The sequence below is a fragment of the Eretmochelys imbricata genome, chromosome 4 (genome assembly GCF_965152235.1).
Source record: "Eretmochelys imbricata isolate rEreImb1 chromosome 4, rEreImb1.hap1, whole genome shotgun sequence".
NCBI lineage: Eukaryota > Metazoa > Chordata > Testudines > Cheloniidae > Eretmochelys > Eretmochelys imbricata.
In genome coordinates, this window is record NC_135575.1 from 47,614,035 (window position 1) to 47,638,190 (window position 24,156).

A 24,156-nucleotide genomic window follows, 5' to 3' on the forward strand; every position below is an offset into this window, starting at 1 on the left:
CCTGATGCTCACTTTAGATAAGCTATTACCAGCAGGACAGTGGGGTGGGAGGAGGTATTGTTTCATATTCTCTGTGTATATATAAAGTCTGCTGCAGTTTCCACGGTATGCATCTGATGAAGTGAGCTGTAGCTCACGAAAGCTCATGCTCAAATAAATTGGTTAGTCTCTAAGGTGCCACAAGGACTCCTTTTCTTTTTGTGTGAGAAGGAGCCACGGAATAGAGCTTCTTCCAACACATAAGTTACCTGACAACATCCTGTACTGAAAGGCGCTGATAGATAATGTGTCTGGTGTGGCAGAGGGTAAAATATAGACAATTTGTGTTTATAATTCTTAGATGTGCTATGGCTATAAGTTTTGTTAAAGGGAATAAGGTTCCAAAGGATTCTTAACCTTTTTTTGTGTTATATAGAGACATTTTGCAGTTTGTCTTAAGGTATTGCTAATGGAAGAGAACTTCTCCCCTGTTAGAATCTTGTTCAAGTTCATAGTAAACAGAAAGTTATCTGACTATTTGATGGTCTTGGCCATTAGTTGGGGGTTGCATTCAAGTTCCTAGTAAAGAGGTGGCCATGTGACATTAAAACCCTACTGTTGCAACTGTACATCATGAACATTTGTTGGCAATGTTGGCAGAGGTCAAGGAAAGAATGGGAGTTGAAAGTGAATTACTTGCCCTCCCCAAGCGGTGGAAGGCAGTTTGAGAGAATTTGTCACTAATCATGCGGTTTGTTTTGTGGATAACTTCCATCTCTCAGGCAGTCAGAGGCCCTTTTAATTTATGTTGGAGTCACCAATGTATACTGTTCTTTAAAATTATAGAATAGCAATAATTGAGTCTTTTTTTATTTTTTTCTGATCAGTGTCATATTTAATCCTTAATTAGAAATAGGAATTATAGCTACAATGAAAGTAAAAATCTCTAATGCAACAAAAAAAAGAAGAACCTAAATACACAACTAATTTACAATTTTAGAGTCTGCACCAAGTTCTCCAAGAATGGGAAGCCCAAAGAAAAGCACTGAAACAAGTAACCTTCAAACAATGTCTAAAGGATTGTCGACAAGCTTGCCAGATCTGGACTCTGAGCCTTGGATAGAAGTGAAAAAGAGGCATCGTCCATCCCCAGTCAAACTAAAGGTACTGTTAGCTACCTTTTATAAGTGTTAAAACACCTTCCCCCCCCACCCCCCAAAAAAAAAATTGTGTGTATATTTTCTGAAATACTACAGCATACCACTGCTATGTAGTGAGAGGGAGTGCTGATACCTTTACATAAGCCTAATTAACACTCTTCAGGATACTTGCAGTCTGTATGAGCAGAATGAACTAAATTTAGTCTACATCATAAAACTGTCTGTTACATTGAACAAAACTGTTTATATTATAATGGATCACCTCACTTGATATTACAATACACATAATATATGTGTAATAATTTATCCTAATTTGGAATCTTAAGATTATTTAAAGGTCTGCTCCAAGTAGAAGGAAAGTCTACTCTTAATTTTGGAAAACTAATTAGGCCTTAAAATAGGGCCCAAATAAAGCAGCACAGCTGGAGGTGTTTAGGTTCTGTTGAGAAGTTGTATGTTTTACAGTGTGAGAGAGAATTTAGTGAAAAGTTGGCATCAGAATTCTCTACGGACCTTAGCACTGTGATTTTTTGCCTTTGTACTAAGCTTAAGAAACCCTTGCAAGTCAACGGTAGTTAGATGGCTAACAGCCATTTGTGCCTTTGAAAATATCTTTCAAAATGTTCCTCTTAAGGTTTGTTGTTTTCATCCGTTCAGATGATCCTGTCAGTATCCATTAAAAGAAGTAACAGAATAACCAAGTAATTTGTTTCCCAAATGTCATATGTTATCTTTCCTCATACAGGAGTCGGTGCATACACTTGATCACACACCAAGTCAGCAACAGCAGGCCGCACCTTCACAGGAACAAGAACAAGAAGAGCTTGATTTTTTGTTTGATGAGGAGATGGAACAAATAGAAGGTCGCAAAAATACATTTACTGATTGGTCAGACAATGATTCAGACTACGAAATTGATGACCGCGATGTAAACAAAATTTTGATTGTAACACAGACACCACCTTATATGAGAAAACATCCTGGTGGAGATCGCACTGGCAACCATGTGTCTCGTGCAAAAATTACATCGGAACTTGCTAAAGTTATTAATGATGGTTTATACTATTATGAACAGGATTTGTGGATGGAGCAGGGTGAAAATGATTCTACAGCCTTAAAGGTAATTTTTTCTGTCATACAACTTAAACAGATGCTTGACCAAACAAGCCTAAAATTGACTGTTATTGCTGCTACTTATACTATCAAAAATCTAATTGTGGAAGAAAATAAAAAATAATTATCATACGTATACCTATAGTATGTGTTGTAATTATTTTGTTTAATTTTAGCTTCTGATTGCAATGTAATTACTTGCAAATGGCTGCATATCATCTGTCACGCTTTCTGCTATAGACCCTAGGTGTAGCACAGGTTGCTAAATTCAAGATAAATGTATCTCTTCAGCCTCAAACTTAGATCTAAGCTAGTGAAGGAATAGTTTATTGTTTTAAACATTTATTGTTTTAAACATTAGGGTATTTTAGGCTGGTGGGGTAGTGTTTGAATGCTAAGCGTATACAGTAGATAATTTAGACTGTACATGTGCTCAGACAGCTTGTATTTAATAAAATTTTGAAATGTGTTCATAGGCAAGACAAACTGATTTCCCTGTTTTGGGGGTAGGGTAGAGTATGAGGGAATGAAACTGAAGTTATTGCACTGTAAATTTATCTTCAATTTTTTGTCATCTGTAAAGTTAGTTGGCATGAAAGTGTAAGTAAAATGCCAGATTTAATACCCACAACCTCATTTTAGTCTAGATTTCTATTTCCTTGCCCTTCTTTGGGTCCACAAACTATAATATGGAATACTACTAAGGTGGCCTGTGTCCCTAAAGGACAAACATCTCAGTCTAGAACCAAAGGATTTTTAAACACACTGGTGGTTTTACACAACTTTTTTGTGTATTTTATAACAAGTGGCTGGCCAATGAATGTGGCAGCAAGCTAGCTGAGCTGCTGGCACCTCAGGAACCCAGATTTCTCCACTCCTGCCCTGTCACATGTTGCTCCCTGATCAGTCATTCCAAGGAACCTCTCTTTGTGAGTTAGTCCTCCCTGCTCATTGTCAGATCCACTTCTGACTTGGGCAGTGCTGAGAGTTGCAAGTTTACAGTCAGCTGAGCTGGATTACCATCCTATTTAGGATAGTGTTTGTACTTTCATCTTCTTCCACCCTTGGTGAGCACTGGATTGAGGCAAATCATGGTGGCAGGACCCTATTTCAGTATGGAGCAAGGAAAGAGGACAAAAGCATGGGACCTAGTAAAGAAAGGGGGAAATAGATAAAAGGATGGGAAAAGAAGAAAAAGCTAGAAAATGCGAGGCGACTGTACGGTAAACTGGAGGAGGACAGTAGAAAAAATAGAGGGGTAAATGTTTTCTCCCACCCCATCCTTTTAAATGTTGGTCAAGATTTTCAAAAGTGCTTAGTGATTTACTTTTTGGGTGCATTGATTTTTGGGTTCCCAACGTGAGATGCTTCAAAGAGACCTCATTTTTCTGAAAGTATTTAGCATCCAGCCTCTGAAAAACCAGGTCTCTTTAAGGAATTTCAAGTTGGGCATTGAAAATTTCTAGTTGCTCCCGAAATTCTTTGTTTTTAATGTTGAAATGGGGAGAGATGGGGGTTTGGGCTGAGGAGAGATGGAGTGGGGATCTCCTATTTACTCTTTCTGTCCGTCCTCTCGCCCCCAAATGCCATAACCTTCCTGTGCACACCTTACTGTAGAGGAAAGATGGTTTTGTTGTTTTGGCACAGGACAGAAACTTGGAAAATCAGGGTTCTGTTCATTTATGAAAGTAGAGTGTTACTTTTATTTTCATGAATTTGGTCATTGCAGACCATACTAAGGGGTGCACACTTTGCTTCTGTAAGCCAAGCTCATTGCACATTGCTCATTGTCCAGGGGCTGCTTCATCTTCCATTTTCTTTCACAAGCTTGCTGTGTGCAACCTCCCAGCCTCTTAAATTCAACAGAAAGGACTGTGGTTGTGTAGGATCAATTGTGAATGAATTCTGCTTGACATGTTGCATGCTGGTGCAACCCAGTTCTGTGAACTTGTCATTTTTAAGATTGATATACAGTGGTCACTTTTCTATTATGTAATTGTGAAATTCTCTCTTCAAATTCAGCAAGAGGTTGAAAACTTTAAGAAACTAAATCTCATCAGTAAAGAAGAGTTTGACAGTCTTACACCTGAGCCAAACCAGGAAGTTCCTCCAGGGCCTCCAAGGTCACAACAAGGTAATATAATTGTACTTTCTTTATTATTTTTGTTACTTGTATTATTCTCACGCCTAAGAACTCCAGTCATGGACCAGGACCTCGTTGTAGTTGGTAAATAGACCAGGAGTACTTGTGGCACCTTAGAGACTAACAGATTTATTAGAGCATAAGCTTTCATGGGCTACAGCCCACTTATCGGATACATAGAATGGAACATATAGTAAGAAGATACAAGCATGTGCGTACGCGCGCACACACAGTGGAAGTTGCCATACAAACTGTATGAGGCTAATTAATTAAGATGAGCTATTATCAACAGGAGAAAAAAACTTTTGTAGTGATAATCAAGATGGCCCATTTAGATAGTTGACAAGAAGGCGTGAGGATACTTAACATAGGGAAATAGATTCAATATGTGTAATGACCCAGCCACTCCAAGTCTCCATTCAAACCCAAGTATCTAGTTTGCATATTAATTCAAGTTTAACAGTTTCTCTTTGGAATCTGTTTTTGAAGCTTTTCTGTTGTAAAATTGCCACCTTTAAATCTTTTACTGAGTGGCCAGAGAGGTTGAAGTGTTCTCCTACTGGTTTTTGAATGTTCTGATTCCTGTTGTCAGATTTGTGCATTTATTCTTTTGTGTAGAGACTGTCCGATTTGGCCAATGTACATGGCAGAGGGGCATTGCTGGCACATGATGGCATATATCACATTGGTAGATGTGCAGGTGAATGAGCCCCTGATGGCGTGGCTAATGTGATTAGCTCCTATGATGGTGTCACTTGAATAAATATGTGGACAGAGTTGTCATCGGGCTTTGTTGCAAGGATAGGTTCCTGGGTTAGTGTTTTTGTTGTGTGGTTGCTGGAGAGTATTTGCTTCAGGTTGGAGGGCTGTCTGTAAGCGAGGACTGGTCTGTCTCCCAAGATCTGTGAGAGTGAGGGATCATTTTTCAGAACAGGCTGTAGATCTTTGATGATGCACTGGAGAGGTTTTAGTTGGGGGCTGAAGGTGACGGCTAGTGGCGTTCTGTTATTTTTTTTGTTGGGCCTGTCCTGTAGTAGGTGACTTCTGGGTACTCTTCTGGCCCTGTCAATCTGTTTTTTCACTTCAGCAAGTGGGTACTGTAGTTTTAAGAATGCTTGATAGAGATCTTGTAGGTGTTTCTCTGTCTGAGGGATTGGAGCAAATGTGGTTGTATCTTAGAGCTTGGCTGTAGACAATGGATCGTGTGGTGTGTCCTTGATGGAAGCTGGAGGCATGTAGGTAAGTATAGCGGTCAGTAGGTTTCCGATATAGGGTGGTGGTTATGTGACCATCACTTATTTGCACTGTAGTGCCCAGGAAGTGGATCTCTTGTATGGACTGGTCCAGGCTGAGGTTGATGATGGGGTGGAAATTGTTGAAATCCAGGTGGAATTCTTCAAGGGCCTCCTTCCCATGGGTCCATATGATGAAGATGTCATAAATGTAGTGCAAGTAGAGGAGGGGTGCTAAGGGACAAGAGCTGAGGAAGCGTTGTTCTAAGTCAGCCATAAAAATGTTGGCATACTGTGGGGCCATGCGGGTACCCATAGCAGTGCCACTGACTTGAAGGTATAAGTTGTCCCCAAATATGGGTGAGGACAAAGTCACAAAGATCAACCACCCGGTGTGCAGTGGCCTCATCAGGGATACTGTTCTTGACAGCTTGTAGTCCATCCTCATGTGGAATATTGGTATAAAGAGCTTCTACATCCATGGTGGCTAGGATGGCATTTTCAGGAAGATCACCAATGCATTGTAGCTTCCTCAGAAAGTCAGTGGTGTCTCGAATATAGCTAGGAGTGCTGGTAGCATAGGATCTGAGGAGAGAGTCCAATAACCAGATAATCTTGCTATAAGAGTGCCGATGCCTGAGATGATGGGGCGTCCAGGGTTTCCAGGTTTATGAATCTTGGGTAGCAGATAGAATACCCCTGGTCGAGGCTCTGGGGGGAGTGTCCGTGTAGATTTGTTCCTGTGCTTTAGCAAGGAGTTTCTTGATCAGATGGTGTAGTTTCTCTTGGTACTCCTCAGTGGGGTCAGAGGATAGTGGCCTGTAAAATGTGGTGTTGGGGAGTTGCCTGGCAGTCTCCTGTTCATAATCCAACCAATTCATTATGACTACAGCACCTCCTTTGTCAGCCTCTTTGATTATAATGTCAGAGTTGTTTCTGAGGCTGTGGATAGCGTTGCGTTCTGTACGGCTGAGGTTATGGGGCAAGTGATGCTGTTTGTTCACAATTTCAGTCTGTGCACGTCTGCGGAAGCACTCTGTGTAGAAGTCCAGTCTGTCATTTTGATCCTCAGGAGGAGTCCACGCAGAATTCTTCTTCTTATAGTGTTGGTAGGAGGGTTCCTGTGGCTCAGTGCACTGTTCAGTGGTGTGTTGAAAATATTCCTTAAGTCTGAGATGACCATCAGCCTCAGCCTGGACCAGTCCACACAAGAGATCCCCTTCCTGGACACTACAATGCAAATAAGTGATGGTCACATAAACACCACCTCTACTGGAAACCTACTGACTGCTATACTTACCTACATGCCTCCAACTTCCATCCAGGACACATCGCATGATCCATTGTCTACAGCCAAGCCCTAAGATACAACCAGATTTGATCCAATCCCTCAGACAGAGACAAACACCTACAAGATCTCTATCAAGCATTCTTAAAATTACAATATCCACCTGGGGAAGTGAGGAAACAGATTGACGGAGCGAGATGGATACCCAGAAGTCACCTACTACAGGACAGGCCCAACAAGGAAAATAACAGAACACCACTGGTCATCACATACAGCCCCCAGCTAAAACCTCTCCAGCACATCATCAAAGATCTACAACCTATCCTGGAAAACGATTCCTCTCTCTCCCAGACCTTGGGAGACAGGCCAGTTCTTGCTTACAGACAGCCCCGCAACCTGAAGCAAATACTCACCAGCAACTACACACCACACCACAGAAACACTAACCCAGGAACCAATCCCTATAGCAAACCTTGTTGCTTACTCTGTCCCCATATCTACTCTCGCAACACCATCCAAGGACCCAACCACATCAGCCACACCATCAGAGGCCCATTCACCTGCATGTCTACTAATGTTATATATGCCATCATGTGCCAGCAATGCCCCTCTGCCATGTACATTGGCCAAACCGGACAGTCCTGACGTAAAAGAATAAATGGACACAAATCGGACATCAGGAATGGTAACACGCAAAAGCCATTTGCAGAACACTTCAATCTTCCTGGACATTCTATAACAGATTTGAAAGTAGCTATATTTGAACAAAAAAACTTCAGAAACAGACTTCAAAGAGGAACAGCAGAACTAAAATTCATTTGCATATTTAACACCATTAATTTCGGCTTGAATAGGGACTGGGAGTGGCTGGCTCATTACAAAAGCAGCTTTGCCTCTCCTGTAATTGACACCTCCTCATCTATTATTGGGAGTGGACTACATCAACCTGATCGAATTGGCCCTGTCAACACTGGTTCTCCATTTGTGAGATAACTCCCTTCTCTTCATGTGTCAGTATATTTATGTCTGCATCTGTAACTTTCACTCCATGCATCTGAAAAAGTGGGGTTTTTACCCACGAAAGCTTATGCGCAAATAAACCTGTTAGTCTTCAAGGTGCCACCGACTTCTTGTTGTTTTTGTGGATACAGGCTAACACGGCTACCCCCTGATATTTGAAATAATAATAGAAAAGTGTTTAAAATCTGATGTAAATTAAAGCTTTTCACTTGGGGATTTAAATCATTACTGAAATCAGCAATTTATATCTCCTTGATTTAAATCAATCCATCCTGCAAGAGAAAGATGACATAGTCAAAAAAACATTCAGAATGCTGCTGTAAAGAACATTACCAGCAGGGCAAGATTGCTTTGTGAAAGCCAGAGAAAAGGATGTTATGTAATTGAGACATAAGATGATGAGAGCCTGGATGAAAGTTTTAGCTGTGTGGTGAATAGGAAAGGCCATATCTGAGAAATGCAAAAAGAATCAGCAAGACTTAGACATAGCCTGGATGTGAGGTTTTAGAGAGAGATCCAAGTTAAAGGTGGCACCCAGGTTATACACCTCAGTCAGAGTAGAATGGTGGTGTTAGTGATCCAGAAAGGAGGTAGGGTGGGTGGACAGCTTAGGGGAAGGAAGAGTAAGAACTCTGTTTTAGCCATGTTGAGCTTGAGCTCACAGCTAGACATCCTCAAAAAGATGTCAGACAGGCTGAGATTTAGTTTGGACAGCAGGAAACCGGTCTGGAGTACAGATAAATCTCTGAATCATTTGTGAGGTAGTTGAATTTGTTCCTGGATAAGAGAACCCAGTGATAAGGTGTAGTGGGAGAAGAGTAAGGAACCAAGGACAGAGCTCTGTAGAGCACCCAAAGAAAGCTGGAGGGGGTGTTTAAGAAATCCTGCATTAAAGAAACTTCGTGTTTTAATTTTGGTTCTGACTGTAGTCTTTTTGGGTTTTTGGTTTGATTTTTTTAACCAAAGCTCTATCTAAAATATATTTTGATTAGCCTGAACTCCATTAGAGTATACTGTATGTTGACACAGGAAAATAAACGAATGTGCATCAGCATCAATACACATAAGCAAGAATTTCAGTTATTTCACTACTGCTACAGACCAACAAAGTGTTCTATGGTGCAACATGCCATTACAATATGCAAAGCAAAAGCTGTTGCTGAAGTGAGGCATTATGGTCACTAGGATATAGATGTTAAGGAAAAAATAAATATTTTACAATCCGAAGGTTTTTCCATTTGATACAGACATTTAAAATTTGGATTTGTCACATTATTGTATTTGGTTTTATCATATTGCTATACAGTAAACATCAAAGAGTCAAACTTACCAGGCAGTCTCCTATCTTGTGTAGGAAATATTGAGGCTCGCAATAACCATTTAAAAGCAGTTTAATTTTATTAGTTGGAGGTTAGGTCCATCAATAACTATTAGCCAAGATGGTCAGGGATGTAACCCCATGCTCTCTGTGTCCCTTGCCTCTGATTGCCAGAAGCTGGGAGTGGATGATGGGAGGGATCACTTGATGATTTGCCTGTTCTGTTCATTCACTCTTAGTACTCCTGGGGGAATTCTGCACCAAAATATTTAAATTTCTGTGCACAATACTGTAAAATTCTTCATGTTTTCTTCATCAAAATAACACACTATAATCACACCTGTTGCAATTATTTTGGTAATTTATTTAAACTACAATACAGAAAAAGTCACAATAAGTAAAATAGATCTTGAGCTCTAATCTAACCTCTTTGTGCCACTCTCACTCAGGAAAAAAGCGAGAAAGCACATAGATTTTTCCTAGCTGAGGATTCCCTTGGTATGGAAGAGTCCTGACTACTGTCCTATGCCAATCCCTACATAGGAAACAAGGAAGGGTGGGGGAAAGAGCATGGTCAGCACACTACTCTCTTGCCATCCTCAGCTAAAGATGACCCGCTGGAGACCCACTAGCTGGCAGATTTCAGAATAACAGCCCCTGTCCCTGTATTCCTTAACCAACCATAAATAATGTATTGATGTATTGAGGGTTTTAAATCAAGCATGTGCTTGACCAAAAAGATGTCTTCGACCACTCTAAAGGTCGATAAAGTTAAGCTGTTGGCAAAAGTGCCTCAGGATGATCTCTGCTATTTTGTGATGGTACACAGGGAGATATGACACAAGCAGGGATGCAGCTGAGCTGGATGAAGAATGGGAATGCGGAGCATTGGAGGAAATCCCCAAACCCCCTTTATCTAATAATAACGTAGCTAGGTATGATCCTTTATTTCTAGTTATTTGTCAACTAATATATGCAGCCATATGCTCAGTATTACATCATAAGCAACTGAAGAGCAAGTAAGGGCTGGGGAATCAAACTCGCAATTTATATTGGCTACTGACCATCTCCAGCAAGGTCAGTAGTAAACCGTTCATGAAGCACATTTTAATAGGAAAATTTTTCAGTCCAAAAATTTAGACCAGTTCTAATCACTAAACCACCATAAGCCTATACAGTCCTTTACAATAAGGCTCCTTTACACCACTCTGGCAATGTAAAGGAGCCTTAAAACTTTTACACCTGTTTTATGCTTCTAGGGAAATTCACGAAGAATGGGAACAATTCACTAACACAATGGGAACAACTAAGCAGGCAGACTGCTACATTTTGCTCTGTCCGAGGGGACAAGCCTGCCTCAGGCCTACCTCCAAATAACCCTTAGACCTGCCCCTCCATGCTGGGGGCACCCCAATAGCAAGTAAGAGGGACAGTCTCTCTCTTGTTCCCATGCCCCTCTGTCCCGCCTCCCCAGCAGTGATTGACATCTCTCCACACAAGCACACCCATGCCTCTCTTGCCTCCCTCCCACACTGATTTATGTCTCCGCCAGCTGCTCTGGGGCGCCAGGGCGGGGCGAATGACTGCTCTTTTGGCTTCTTCTGGGAGCAAACAAATCTGCGGACAACATGAATTCTGTACCTGTGCAGTAGCGCAGAATTCCACCAGGAGTACTGAGGCACCTTGCATTGACCATGGTCGGAAGACAGGATACTGGTTAGAATGACTATAGGTTTGAACCATTGTGGCTGTTCTTATGTAGTTATTAGATAATTCACTGTTTCCATAAATGAATACAGTTTATCAAAGCGTCAAAATTTGTTTTATGAATGTTTTATTTCCATTAAATTGTTACTGTAATTTACAGAAACATCAGGAATTATAATATTGAAAATCAAAGTATGTGTTTTGACACTGATTTCAACTATCTCAATAATATATACAGGCTTGTGTTTCAACTTGTACTTGTCTAGCTTGAGATGTCTAAGAATTTTAGATAGAATTTATACCCATCTGCCCCAAGACAGACCTTTTCTAATTAATTTCCTCCCTCTTTGTGTAAGACAATGGTATGCATACACCATAGCTGCCTCTGGATAGAATTAGATTTGGAGAAAATTTGTCAAAAGAGCTTAGGTGACTTCGGAGTCCAAAATAGTTAGGTGCTGAGGAGAACAAGAAGCTCACCGAAAGTCATTGAGACTTAGGAAGTGCCTAAGTCAGGTTTGAAAATAGAATTTGGGCACCAAATTCACTGAAGCACTTTTGGCAGTTTTACCATTGTTCAGATGTGTGACCACATTGCAGTCTAGTGGCTGCAATTTATAAACCATGTAGGGCCAGATTTTCAAACATTTTAGGAGCCTAAAGATGTAGATAGGGTCCTAGTGGTACTTCAAAAGGGCCTACGCAAGTTAGGCACCTAACTTGCCTCTTACAGGTAAATCTAATTCCATCTGGCAGCAAAAAGAGGAACACACACACGTTCTTATGTTACACACAGAAGGGGAAATGAAATCAAGAAAACATTGGCTCCTAGGGAAAAGTAGTACAGATTATCTGATTCTAAAATTATTAGACTTTTTTGCTTAAAATGCAAACAAAAAGAAAGCAAAATTTTCTAAAGCATTCGTGTTAAAATGTACATAGGTTAGTCACCATGTTCTCCATAATTTTTTTTTTTGTGTGCGCAAAATTTTTCCCCATCCTATATATCTTCATGACAGTTAGCAACATGACAGCTTTCTTGTAATGAGATCAAGCCATAGAAATACTAGGACTGCAACAAGCGTTTAAGTAATGTTATCTCTTAAACATTTATTTAAGAAGTGTTTATAGAAGGCTTGATAGAAAATCACTGACATTTCTTCTTCGAGTGCTTGTTCACATCCATTCCACATTAGGTGTGCACGCGCGGCGCGTGCACGAGCGTCGGTAACTTCTTCCCTTAGCGGCTCCCAGTGGGCCCCTCAAGTGGCGCCACTGCGCCCCACATATATACCCTGCCAGCCTGACCCATCCAGTTCCTTCTTACAGTCTGTGGCGGTGTTGGAATAACCTCTCTCTTGTAGAAGAGCAGTCCCTTAACCTTTAGAGTAGCTGTTACCAGTTCGTTTTACATATAGATTGTGAACACTTAAGTGATTAGACGCTTGGAGGCCTCCAGCACGGGCCGCGGGGCATGCCACAGGCCCACAGCTTCAAGGCTTGCGTCATGTGCCGCAAACCTATGCCAGTTAGTGACCCCCACGACTCGTGTCTACGTTGCCTGGGGGACGGACATCAAACTGAAAGGTGTAGGATTAGCAAGGCGTTCAAGCCAAGGACAAGGACAAGGAAAGAGACTTTCGCCTACACCAACTGTTGATGGAGGCTGCATTGCAGCTGCCGAGCCTGGAGTGCCCGACGCTGCCTCAGCCTTCCTCGGTGCGTAGTGCCCCGGAGCCGACGGGAGACCCGGCACCGGCGAAGCACCGTAAACTGTCGGCCCCGGAGCGCCAGGCTAGACCCCAGCACCGAGCACAGCCTAAAGGAATGCATGGTCGTTCCCTGCACAGGAGGCTGCCACCTCCCAAGGCCCCGAGCGCCGACAAGAGCAGGAAGGCCGTGGGAGCGGCGCTGGCACAGGCGGTCCCAGCAGCACAAGCCCCACCGAGCCCAGACGTAAGTGAGCTCAGTGTGGACAATGGGCTCGAGGGCATAACGGATCAGCCCTCTATGCCCAGCACCTTTGAAGCTGCAAAGGACCTCATCGAGCTATCGGCGGCAAGCCCCTTCCCGCATGGGGAGAACCTTCCCACACCCATGCCTCGGGTGCCATTGAGCGGCATACCATTGCCAGCTTACCCCTCGAAGACACTGTCCCGGCACCCCTCCCGGAGTTGGTCCCAGTCAAGCTCCGACTCTGCAGACTTGCACTTGCCAGCAGCCCAGAAGGAGCTTGTGGCACCGGCAGCGGGTCGACACAAAGAAGCACCAGAAAGGGCACACCGCTCTCCGGCACCACCCAGAGTCTGGCACCGGGAGGAGTTGAGACAGCCCTCGCCAGAGGTCTCCTGCAGATGGTCCCAGTCCAGGGAATGCCGGCACAGGTCCTGGGGATACCGGTACTGCTTCCGGTCCTGCTCAGCCAGGAGCCACTCGTTCTCCCGCCAGCGCAGATCGTTGGCACCACCATGGCCTTCGCGATTGGCGTCGCCGCAGTCTGACACTGGCTCCTGCTGCTATAGCTACCCGCACCAGGGCCCAGACAGCAGGGACCCTATCAGGAGCGCCAAGGGGCCCCATCCAGGTCAAGTTACTTGGTGCAGTGGTCCCGGCCCCCGCACCGACACCAGACGGTGCTGGAGGCAACAGTATCCAGGCCTCCAGCATCCCCCCAGCATAGACCGGAGAGTGGTCCCATGGACTCCCGCCCCAGCCTGAGCCGGGGGCCTCTATCACAGGAGATGAGGAGCTGGAGGACCAACCAAAGGGGGTTGAGCAGCAGCTAACCTCATCGTCTTCCCCCGATGAGGCGGTGGTGGGTACAGAGGTGTCTGGCCCTCCACCAATAGACCATAGAGCCCACCAGGAACTGCTGCGCAGAGTTTCCCAAAATTTGGGGTTGCAGGCCGAGGAGACTGTTGAGCAGGGGGACCCCATGGTGGACATTTTGAGCCCCAAAGGTCCATCCAGAATAGCATTCCTGCTCATTAAGACCATTCAGTCTAACTTTGACTATATGGCAAACCCTGGCCTCCAGTGCTCCAAAGGCTAAAGGGGTGGAGCGTAAATACTTTGCCCTATCTAAGGGCTATGAGTTTCCTATTCTGCCACCCGAGTCCATGCACCCTAGTGGTTTCGGCGGTGAACGACAGGGAGCACTATGGACAGCAGGTCCCGGCCCCTAAGGCCAAGGAGGCGAAACGCCTAGACCTTTTTGGTAGAAAGGTGTACTCATCTGGGGGCCTTCAATTGAGGATTGCTAACCAGCAAGCCATGCTCAACAGGCACAATTTCAACTCCTGGACGGCGGTGGGGAAGTTTAAGGACACCCTCCCTCAAGGTTCCCAACAGCAGTTCCCGGCCCTGGACGAGGGCAAGGCGGTAGCCAAGATCTCTCTCCAGGCCTCCCTGGATTCGGCAGATGCAGTGGCTAGAACAATCGTGTTGGGGTGGTCATGAGGCGGTTGGCGTGGCTCCAGGAGTCAGGCCTGCCCTCCAAGGTCCAGAATACACTCCAGGATCTCCCCTTCGAAGGGTCTGGGCTCTTCTTGGACCAGACAGAAGCGAGGCTGCATAGCCTCAAGGACTCACGAGCTATGCTCAAGTCGCTGGGTATGCACACCCCAGCGATGCAGAGGAAGCCATTTAAGCCTCAGCTTCCCCCTCAATGCCAATACCAGCCTCACCACAGGCATGAGCCTTACCGTAGGCGAGGCAGGGATAACAGGCGACAGCACAATAACAGTAGTGTGCCGGGCCAGAACCAAGCAGCACAAACCCCAGCCGGGTACTAAGCCAGGCTTTTGAAGGTGCGCTCGAGGACAGCGTACCAGACCAGTCACCGGATCCATCCCTTTGTTTCCTGAACCGCCTGTACCATTTCTCCCGTGCGTGGTCTACCATTCCATCAGACCGTTGGGTCTTAGGCACGGTGCGGAACGGGTACTCGCTATAGTTCGCCTCCCGCCCCCCTTCCCCTTCCCTCTTCAGGGACCCCTCTCATGAGCATCTCCTAGAGGAGGAAGTCCGCCCACTGCTACAGGTGGGGGCGGTGCCTCACGGCCTAAGGGGAAAAGGGTTCTACTCCTGATACTTCCTCATCCCCAAGGCCAAAGGGGTTCTTCGCCCAATCCTAGACCTGCGGGGGCTCTACAAATCCCTAGTCAAGACCCAGTTCCGCATGGTCTCTCTGGGCACCATCATCCCTTCCTTTCCCTGGACCCGGGGGACTGGTACGCCGCCCTCGACATGAAGGACGCGTACTTTCATATCGCCATTTTCCCAGCACATCAGCGGTTCCTATGCTTCACCGTGGGCCGAGAACATTACCAGTTTGCGGTTCTCCCATGGGGTCTAGCCGCGGCCCCAAGGGTGTTCACGAAGTGCATGGCAGTGGTGGCGGCCTTCTTACGGAGGCAGAACATCCGGGTGTACCCGTACCTCGACAACTGGCTCCTGGCGGGCCGATCCGAGGCAGAGGTGCGGGACCATGTGGAGGTGGCCCTGAGATTGTTCTGCAAACTGGGGCTCCTGGTCAATGTCCCCAAGTCCACACTCGTACCCACACTCGTAGAGAGTGGAATTCATAGGGGCGGTCCTGGACACGGTGCAGGCCAGGGCAAGCCTTCGGGTATCCCGATTCCGGGCTATCCACCAAGCAGTTGCCTCCCTGCGCCAGTTTCCAACAACAACGGCCAGGTGCTGCCTGCACCTGCTCAGCCGTCTGGCAGCATGCACGCATGTGGTCAGGCATGCCAGACTGAGACTCAGGACTCTGCAGGCGTGGCTCGCTTAGGTGTACCGCCCAGGCAGGGAGCCCCTGGACTTGGTAGTGATAGCCCCAAGGGATGTGCTGGACTCCCTGCTGTGGTGGCAGTCCCAGCCTGTGGTTTGCAAAAGCATCCCCTTTGCCACCCCACTTCCAGACCTGATGCATCAGGCCACGGACAGGGGCCTCACCTGGGGAACCTCATGCTGTGGGGGCCGTGGTCTGGAGCAGAGTGGTCGCTCGATATCAACGTGAAGGGGCTCAGGGCGCTTCGTCTCGCCTGCCAGACCTTTAACGCCACTCTGAGTGGTCAGAGCGTAACAGTTTTGACAGACAATACTACTGCCATGTTTTATATAAATAAGCAGGGCAGGGCTCATTCCTCACCACTGTGTCACGAGGCTCTCCTCCTCTGGAACCTTTGCATAGCCCATGCGATTCACCTTGAGGCGTCCTATCTCCCAGGGTACAAAACGAACTGGCGGACTCCCTCAGCAGGTCATACCTCATGCACGAGTGGACGCTCAGGGCGGACATCGTGCTTTTGCATTTCCATAGGTGGGGGTTTCCCTGGGTAGATCTGTTTACCACCAGGGCCAACGCCCAGTGCCCATGGTTCTGCTCGTTCCGGGGCTGACGCCTGGGCTCACTCGCGGATGCGTTTGCGATCCCGTGGAGAGGGGGCTTGATGTATGCCTTCCCCCGCTCCTCTTGGTACACAAGGCCCTGCTCAAGGTGTGCAGGGACAGGGCGGCGGTGATCCTCATCGCCCCAGCCTGGGCCTGCCAACACTGGTATACATCGCTCTTAGAACTGTCGGTGGAGGCCCCAGTAGTCCTGCCCCTACACCGGGACCTCGTTACATAGGACGGGGGAGGCTTCTCCACCCTGACCTGCAGTCACTGCACCTGACGGCGTGGAGGCTCTGTGGCTAAACGCCCTGGAGAGCCAGTGCTTTCTTCCCGTGCAGCAGATTCTGCTTCGCAGTAGAAAACCCTCTACCAGGGTGGCCTATATGGCCAAGTGGGAAAGGTTCTCGCGTTGGTGTGAACCCCGACAGGTGCGGCCGGGCCAGGCCCCGGTGCAGGCCATTCTGGAGTACTTCCTGCACCTCAAGCAGCAAGGGCTAGCCCTGTCCTCACTCAGAGTGCACCTGGCGGCCATCTCTGCCTTCCATCCGGGGTTCTCGGAGGGCTTGCTGTTTTCCCGCCCAGTGGTGAGGTGGTTCCTTAAAGGGTTGGAGAGGTGTTCCCGTACTCCCGCTCTCCCAGTCCCTCCATGGAACCTTAACCTGGTCCTTTCTAAACTCATGGGACCCCCTTTCGAGCCCCTTGCTACCTGTTCTCTCCTCCAGCTTTCCTGGAAGGGGGCATTTCTGGTTGCCATTACCTCGGCCAGAAGGGTGTCTGAACTGAGGGCCCTCACCTCTGAGCCACCGTACACGGTATTTCACAAGGTCAAGGTGCAGCTCCGGCCGCACCCCAAGTTCCCTCCTAAGGTGATTGCCCAATTCCATCTGGGCCAGGACATTTGTCTGCTGGTGTTCTTCCCGAAACCCCATATGGACCCGAGTCACTGCAGCTTGTACACGTTGGATGTGCGTTGAGCACTGGCGTTCTATTTGGAGCGCACCAAGCCCTTTTGCAAATCCGCACAGCTGTTTGTGGCCGTAGCCGAGAGGGTAAAAGGCCTCCCAGTGTTGGCGCAGCGGATTTCGTCTTGGATTACAAGCTACATCCGGGCGTGCTATGAGCTCGCAGGTGTTCCAGCCCCAGCAGTCACGGCCCAGTCGACCAGGGCGCAGGCGACTTCCACAGCGTTCCTGTCACAGGTCCCGATCCAGGAGATCTGCAGAGCAGCCACCTGGTCCTCGGTGCACACCTTCACGACCCACTATGCGGTCAACCAGCAGGCCAGAGAGGACGCAGCAGCTGGCAGAGCGGTCCTTCGAGCAGTTGTTCCGTGACTCCTACCCTCCTCCAGAGGTAAGCTTGTAATTCACCTAATGTGGAATGGATGTGAACAAGCACTCGAAGAAGATAAAGCGGTTACTTACTTTCTCGTAACTGTTGTTCTTCGAGATGGGTTGTTCACGTCCATTCCACCACCCACCCTCCTACTTCTTTGTCGGAGTCACCGGCAAGAAGGAACTGGTGGGGGTCGGGCCAGCGGGGAGATATATGCAGGGCGCAGTGGCACCACTCGGGGGGCCCGACAGGAGCCGCTAAGGGAAAAGGTTTCTGACGCTCGTGCACGCAGCGCGCGCACACCTAGTGCGCAATGGACGTGAACAACACATCTCGAAGAACAACAGTTACAAGAAAGTAACTGATTTTTTTCTGTTTTCTTAAAATATGTTCAACTTATTTTTGTAGTACATTTTTTATTCTTCTTTTTTTCCCCTAACTTAGTCTCTTGCTAAATCTGTTTACTGTTGCTTTTCTAAAATCACCAGTCTTCCCTTTCCTGTAAAGGCCTTTTCTGATCTTGGATATCTCCTGGGTTGATTTAACTGAACCATTTTGGATAAGCTGGAGTTGGTAGTCCGGACAGAAGGTTACAGTAATCGAGGCAAGAGATTTGCAAGATGTAGACATGACTTCTAACAGTAAATATAGTTTAGGAAAGGCAGTTAGAGGTGAAATTTTGAATTTCTTAACTTTCTTTATAAGTCATAATAGTTTTCCAGTGAGTTTTGTATAATTTGATTACCAGGAGCTTTTAAAACCCAAACTACATAAATTGGGTTAATTTAGATTGAGGTTAAGCAATATGGGTTGCATCAACAAACTCCTACTTTGTCCTTTGTTAATGTAGAAATTTTTAGGCGGAATACAAATGAATTTCAAAGATATTCTGTGTCTGTCCATTAAATGTCAACTGAAAATGAAACACTTCTACATACATGTATGTTAGCAATCTTTTTCCATTTACAGATTTAACAGATGAGCTAGCTTGTAAATTGTTTGGTGTTATAGAAGTACCTCCAACAACAATGGCTCGTTCACTGCCAACAGCAGTCCCTGAATCTCCAAGAGTTCATCCTGCCAGAACACCCAAAACACCTCGTACCCCAAGGTTACAAGATCCCAACAAAACGCCAAGATTCTATCCTGTTGTTAAAGAAACAAGATCAATTGATATAAAGGTAAACTGACAAACCTTGTGCATAAAGTTTCATCAGGTCAAAAATTTTTATTAACATAATGAAACAGTACTTTTAGATACCTTCATTTCTTTCTGTAACGGTGGGGGATGGCTTATTCTGTTTTAAACAACTTACCTTACTGATGTTTTCTCCAGTTCTGGGAAATGGCATCTTTGAGTTGGGTAAATACCATTAGGAATTCCATAATGAAAAGGCAAAATATCAAAGACATTGAATTTCTGTTTAAGACTGGTTCTTGGGTTATGATGCTGGAGTTTTATGACTTCATATGACTTCACAATGTGTTATACACTACATGAAACCTTGAGCTGTAGTTTGGGGGAAATAGCAGCTTACCTGATCACTTGTGATTTTCCAGTTTTCAGAAAGTGACTGCAGTTACATCAATGAAATACTTTGCAATGTTGCATTTGTTTTCTTAGATTCCAAGAAAAAGAAAAACACGACATAGTACAAACCCTCCGCTAGAATGCCATGTTGGTTGGGTAATGGATTCCAGAGATCACAGGCCAAGAACATCTTCTGTGAGGTAGTAAATTTTATCATGGAATAATTTTGCTGTGATTTATTCAGTGCATAGAGCCTGTGGAATAGTTATTGGTGAGAAGTATGTGAATATGCAAAATGTATTTACAAATGAAGAGGACTGGTGGACAGAAGGAGTACAGCAAGAAAGGAAAAAGGGATTGGGGAAAGAAAAGTGAGAATAAAATACAAAAGAATATCAAGGAAACAGTGAAGAGAGAATACAAGGAGACATATCAGCCGTTAGTCCCAGGTGCAGCACTGCCCCCTTAATTGAGCCAACAGGGAGCACCTGTTTGGACACAGGGGAGCTGGACCTACTTCAGTTTTAGGGCCAGCTACCCTATGACATACCTCTCCCCCTTTTCAGGAAAAAACTGCCTCTTTCACAGGCAGAATTTTTCCCTGGGCTGTGAGGCGACATCTGGACTGTTCTCACCCCTAACCCAAACCAAAAAAAAATTCCATATAAACTCATTCATATGCACCTGAATTTCCCAAGTTCTGCACAGTCCTTAATGCCAGTGTTACAATTCATATCTTCAAGACTAATCACAGTCTATATAGACCCTCATTTTCTTCTCCAGGGTTTCAAAGTCTCTGCATGCAGTCTGTAATTCTCCAAGGCTCACTGACTATCAAGATCAGGTGACCTCTTTCCTTGTAAGTGTCCTGATCTTCCACAGTCAGGGCTCTTTCCCTCAGGGCTGGTCTACGCTACCACTTAAGTTGATGTAACTTCTGTGCTCAGGGGTGTGAAAAAGACATCCCCCTGAACAACATAAGTTACATCAACCTAAGCGCTGTCCACACCAGTGCTGTGTTGGTGGGAGACACTCTCACACAGACATAGCTTCTGCGTTCTTGCAGAGGTGAAGTAATTACGCCAACGGGAGAGTGCTCTCTTGTCAGCATAGCACGTCTTCACCAGACTTGCTACAGTAGCGCAGCTGCATCAGTGCAGCTTTGCTGCTGCAGCAGTCTAGTGTAGACTTGCCCTCACTGAACTATATGTAGCTCTCATTCTGCAGCCTCCAGTACTTCTGATCTCCAGCCCTCGTGATGGGAGCCATAAAACAGGTGTCCTATTTCCCTTTCCCCAAGGGGCCAATATTTGCATCAAGGCCTGCTGCTGATGTGCTGTCTGGGTCTCCACTGTATCCCACTGAGTTCAAGGCTCTGTCTGGATGCCCACTGTACCCCCTTGAACTCACAGCTCTGCCATCAGCCTCTATTTCCTGGCCTCCTTGTCTGACTGAAGCTTGGCTAAAGTCCTGCTTCAGCATTAAGCACAGCTGTTTCCCGCTGTCTGTCTACACCTTAATTGGACTAATTCCTGTTCAGTTCTATCAACTAATCAATAATCTTCTGCTAGGAGGTACTTATATCCTCTAGCTCTTGTTGTTATCTTTTTAGGTGACCCAACAAGCTCTGAAGGTGGTCAAGGGTTTCCTCTTGACCCACCCCTCCATCTCTACTTCAGCTTCCAGCTCCCTCCACTTCTTTCGCAATTGACCCATGGTAGGGTTGCCAGATGTCCAGTTTTCAACCGGAACACCCAGTCGAAAAGGGACCCTGGTGGCTCCAGTCAGCACCACTGACCGGGCCACTAAAAGTCCAGTTGGTAGCACCTGCAGGCTCCCTACCCAGCTTGATGCAGCTCCAGGAAGTGGTGACATATATCCCTTAGGCTCCTAGGCATAGGGGCGGGCACGGGGGCTCCGCAGTTCCCATTGGCCAGGAACAGCAGCCAATGGGAGCTGTGGGGGCAGCACCTGCAGGCAGGGGCAGTTGCAGAGCCCCCTGGCCACCTGTCTGCGTAGGAGCCATCTGAGGTAAGCACCTCCTGGAGCCTGCTCCCCAACCTCGAGCCCCTTCTTGCACCCAAACTCCCTCCTGGAGCTCACACCCCCGCAGCTCCTCCCACACCCCAACCCTATGCCCTAGCCCAGAGCCCCCTCCCGCACTCCGAACCCCTCGGCCCCAGCCTGGAGCCCCCTCCTGCACCCTGAGCTCTTCATCCCCGACCCCGGCCCCACCCCAGAGCCTGCACCCCAACCACAGCCCGCACACCCCTGCATCCCAAACGTCACTGCTGCAGCCCAGTGAAAATGAGTGAGTGAGCAAGGGTGGGGGAGAGCGAGTGACAGTGAGTGGGGGGTGGGGCCTTGGAAAAGGTGCAGGGTCAGGGGTGGGGCAGGGGTGTTCAGTTTTCTGTGATTAGAAAGTTGGCAACCCTAATCCTTGGTTCTCCCTGTCCTAGGCTGCTGTTCTGCTTTCCCTTGCTTTTTGCATATAGATCTGTATTTAGTTTTGTGCCATTGGCATCCTAGATTTCTCCCTGTGCACTTCATCTCAAAGTTTGGTGATCCCTTTTTTTTTTTTTTGGTGGGAGTCGGAGGACATGTCTTGGGGCCAATGCAAATGTGGTGGTGGCCATTTGGTAACTATGCTGTTCTAACAGCTTCGGGAGTAGTTAATGCAAGATGACTGACAATTCTTTACGTTAAGCCTGAAAAGATGTAGTGTTTGTGCAATAACACAAACATTTTTTGTTTCAACAGCAGTTCAAATGCTTCGCCTTCAGAAGGTGCTCCAAAGGCAGGAAGTTATGGGTGTACCCCTCACTCACTTCCCAAGTTCCAGCATCCTTCTCATGAACTTCTAAAGGAAAATGGCTTTACACAACAAGTGTACCACAAATATCGTCGAAGGTGCCTCGTTGGTAAGATGCCAAACGTGTTCTCTGAAATTTTACCTGGCAATAATCAGCTATTATATAATACTATTTTTCCACATTTATTTTTTCTTTGCCTGCTTTTTATATAGTAAACCAAGTATTCTTAAGAAAAATGTCTATATGATGATTTGGTGCCCACTTTAATTTTGCTTCCAAAGACATTCCAATAGATTTTGTGAGCATGTTTATTTTCCATATAACTTTGATCACATAAGCACCTATTTGTTGTAAAAGAAGGTAATTTGAGGCAATCTATATACAATTGGTTGCTTTTCTTTTAAATTCAGTGGCAGTTTGTGCGGGGGGGGAACGTTTATACATTTTACATCAGTTCTTTGCTGCATCACTGTGAAAAATTCATGTCAGTGGTTAAACTTCTGTGTAAAAAAATTTGTTAGGCTGTGAGTTTGCTTATTTTTTTTAAGTGACTATTTTGAACAACTGATCTTATAAATATCAGCTTGACAGGTAATATCTAACTGATTTAGGTGAATTTAGAAATTTCATTCAAATTGACTTAACTAGAATTGTTTTGAACTGCTTTTTGGGGAGAGTTTAAATTTACACCATCTGAGCTTTTATTGAATATTCGACTAATATAAAATCAATTTTTTTTCCAACAGCTTATATTTGAGATGGTATATTTATATAGTTAAAACTAGCTGTTTTGTCACTGATTTTGTATTTTTTTTTTCTTCAGAGAGAAAACGGTTGGGAATTGGCCAATCCCAGGAAATGAATACACTCTTTCGTTTCTGGTCCTTTTTTCTCAGAGATCACTTTAACAAGAAAATGTACGAGGAATTCAGACAGCTTGCTCTAGATGATGCAAAAGAACACTACAGGTATTACATTTATTCTGTAAGTTATGACTAATTTGGGTTTCTTTCTACCTTTCATTTTAAGAAGTGGGGTCCATGTGTTCAGACTAACTTCAAAGAACCTGAACTTTTTATAGTATCCATTTGACTCTTCGTAGCATTTTCAAAATTAGTCTTCACAAGTTTCTCTAATAACAAACGCTGTTTTAGCAAATTAGAAAAGTGTAAACAATCAAATAGTAATGCTGCTGTAGATGACATTAGATATGCCATGATGTCAAATCCCCTATTATTGATCATTAGACTCTCTATGAAACAAAATAAATTTTATTCAAATTTGGGTATTGTGTGAATTGTAAGCCAACCTAATTATTTAACCTCTTGGTTAATTACAATTAGTAAAAATTTATTTCTTCTCCTCCAGGAGTACTGTTAACATAATAAAGAAAATTGCCACTGTATGGTTTTAATACCTTTGTTTCCTCCCAGTTCTGAGCTGTCTGTGTGCTGGTATGATCACCCCAGTATAAATTAGAGTACCCTAAGGGTTTCTATAAGTTTTATATTGGATGCCAGTGGCACTAGAGGCTGACATGGCAACTGGGAATTAGCAGGGTAGAAGAGCCCCACCCATGTCTCCTTTTTTTCTGGTCACATGTTCTTTGCCAGAGGTACGGAGGTCTTGCTATTCTGGCTCTGCACAACAGAAGAATTCTCTTTTGTGGGAGTGATCGCCCTGTGACCATCAACACCTTTGACTTGACATTGCTATGATTCAAAACATATGTCGTCTTAATCTGGAAAAGATCAAAAGTTTCATTTTCATGAAATTGTCTTCATTTCATATTCTAAAAATCCTGTCTAATGCCTCGCAAGCCACAAAATCCTGGGTAGAAGTAAAACTGTTAAGGAACACCCCTGCACTTATCATAGAGCCGAGCATTCTGTGGGTATAGAAAGGTCTGTCCCCTAGCACATCCTCATTATGTTCTGTTGTGCAACACTTACATTGTTTTCTATTTTTTTTATATTATACTTTCAGTGTACAGTAGGTTAAAGTGTAGGTAAACCAATGACATCCTAAGCCTTGGTAAACTTGGGTCTTTGTCATGGTACAAGTGGAAAGGTAAACGCTTTTCACATTATTCACTACAGCAGTAGTCCTTTAATGGA

General features: G+C 45.3%; 1 protein-coding gene across 7 annotated transcripts in view; it reads left to right on the plus strand.

The window, feature by feature from the left end:
• LARP1B (La ribonucleoprotein 1B) overlaps window positions 1–24,156 on the plus strand; it is a 127,822-nt gene that overhangs the window by 71,476 nt on the left and 32,190 nt on the right. For 4 of the 7 annotated variants that reach the window (XR_013345919.1, XM_077815205.1, XM_077815209.1 and 1 more), the window contains exons 10-16: window positions 980–1,143; window positions 1,885–2,259; window positions 4,275–4,386; window positions 18,665–18,876; window positions 19,320–19,426; window positions 21,987–22,147; window positions 22,863–23,007. Coding sequence is in view for 6 of the 7 variants with exons in the window: in XM_077815205.1 (XP_077671331.1) it covers window positions 980–1,143; window positions 1,885–2,259; window positions 4,275–4,386; window positions 18,665–18,876; window positions 19,320–19,426; window positions 21,987–22,147; window positions 22,863–23,007 (1,276 nt within the window). In the remaining variant the exon portion in view is untranslated. The remainder of the gene's footprint in view (window positions 1–979; window positions 1,144–1,884; window positions 2,260–4,274; window positions 4,387–18,664; window positions 18,877–19,319; window positions 19,427–21,986; window positions 22,148–22,862; window positions 23,008–24,156) is intronic. The other 3 variants (XM_077815206.1, XM_077815207.1, XM_077815208.1) reach the window with 3 other exon arrangements.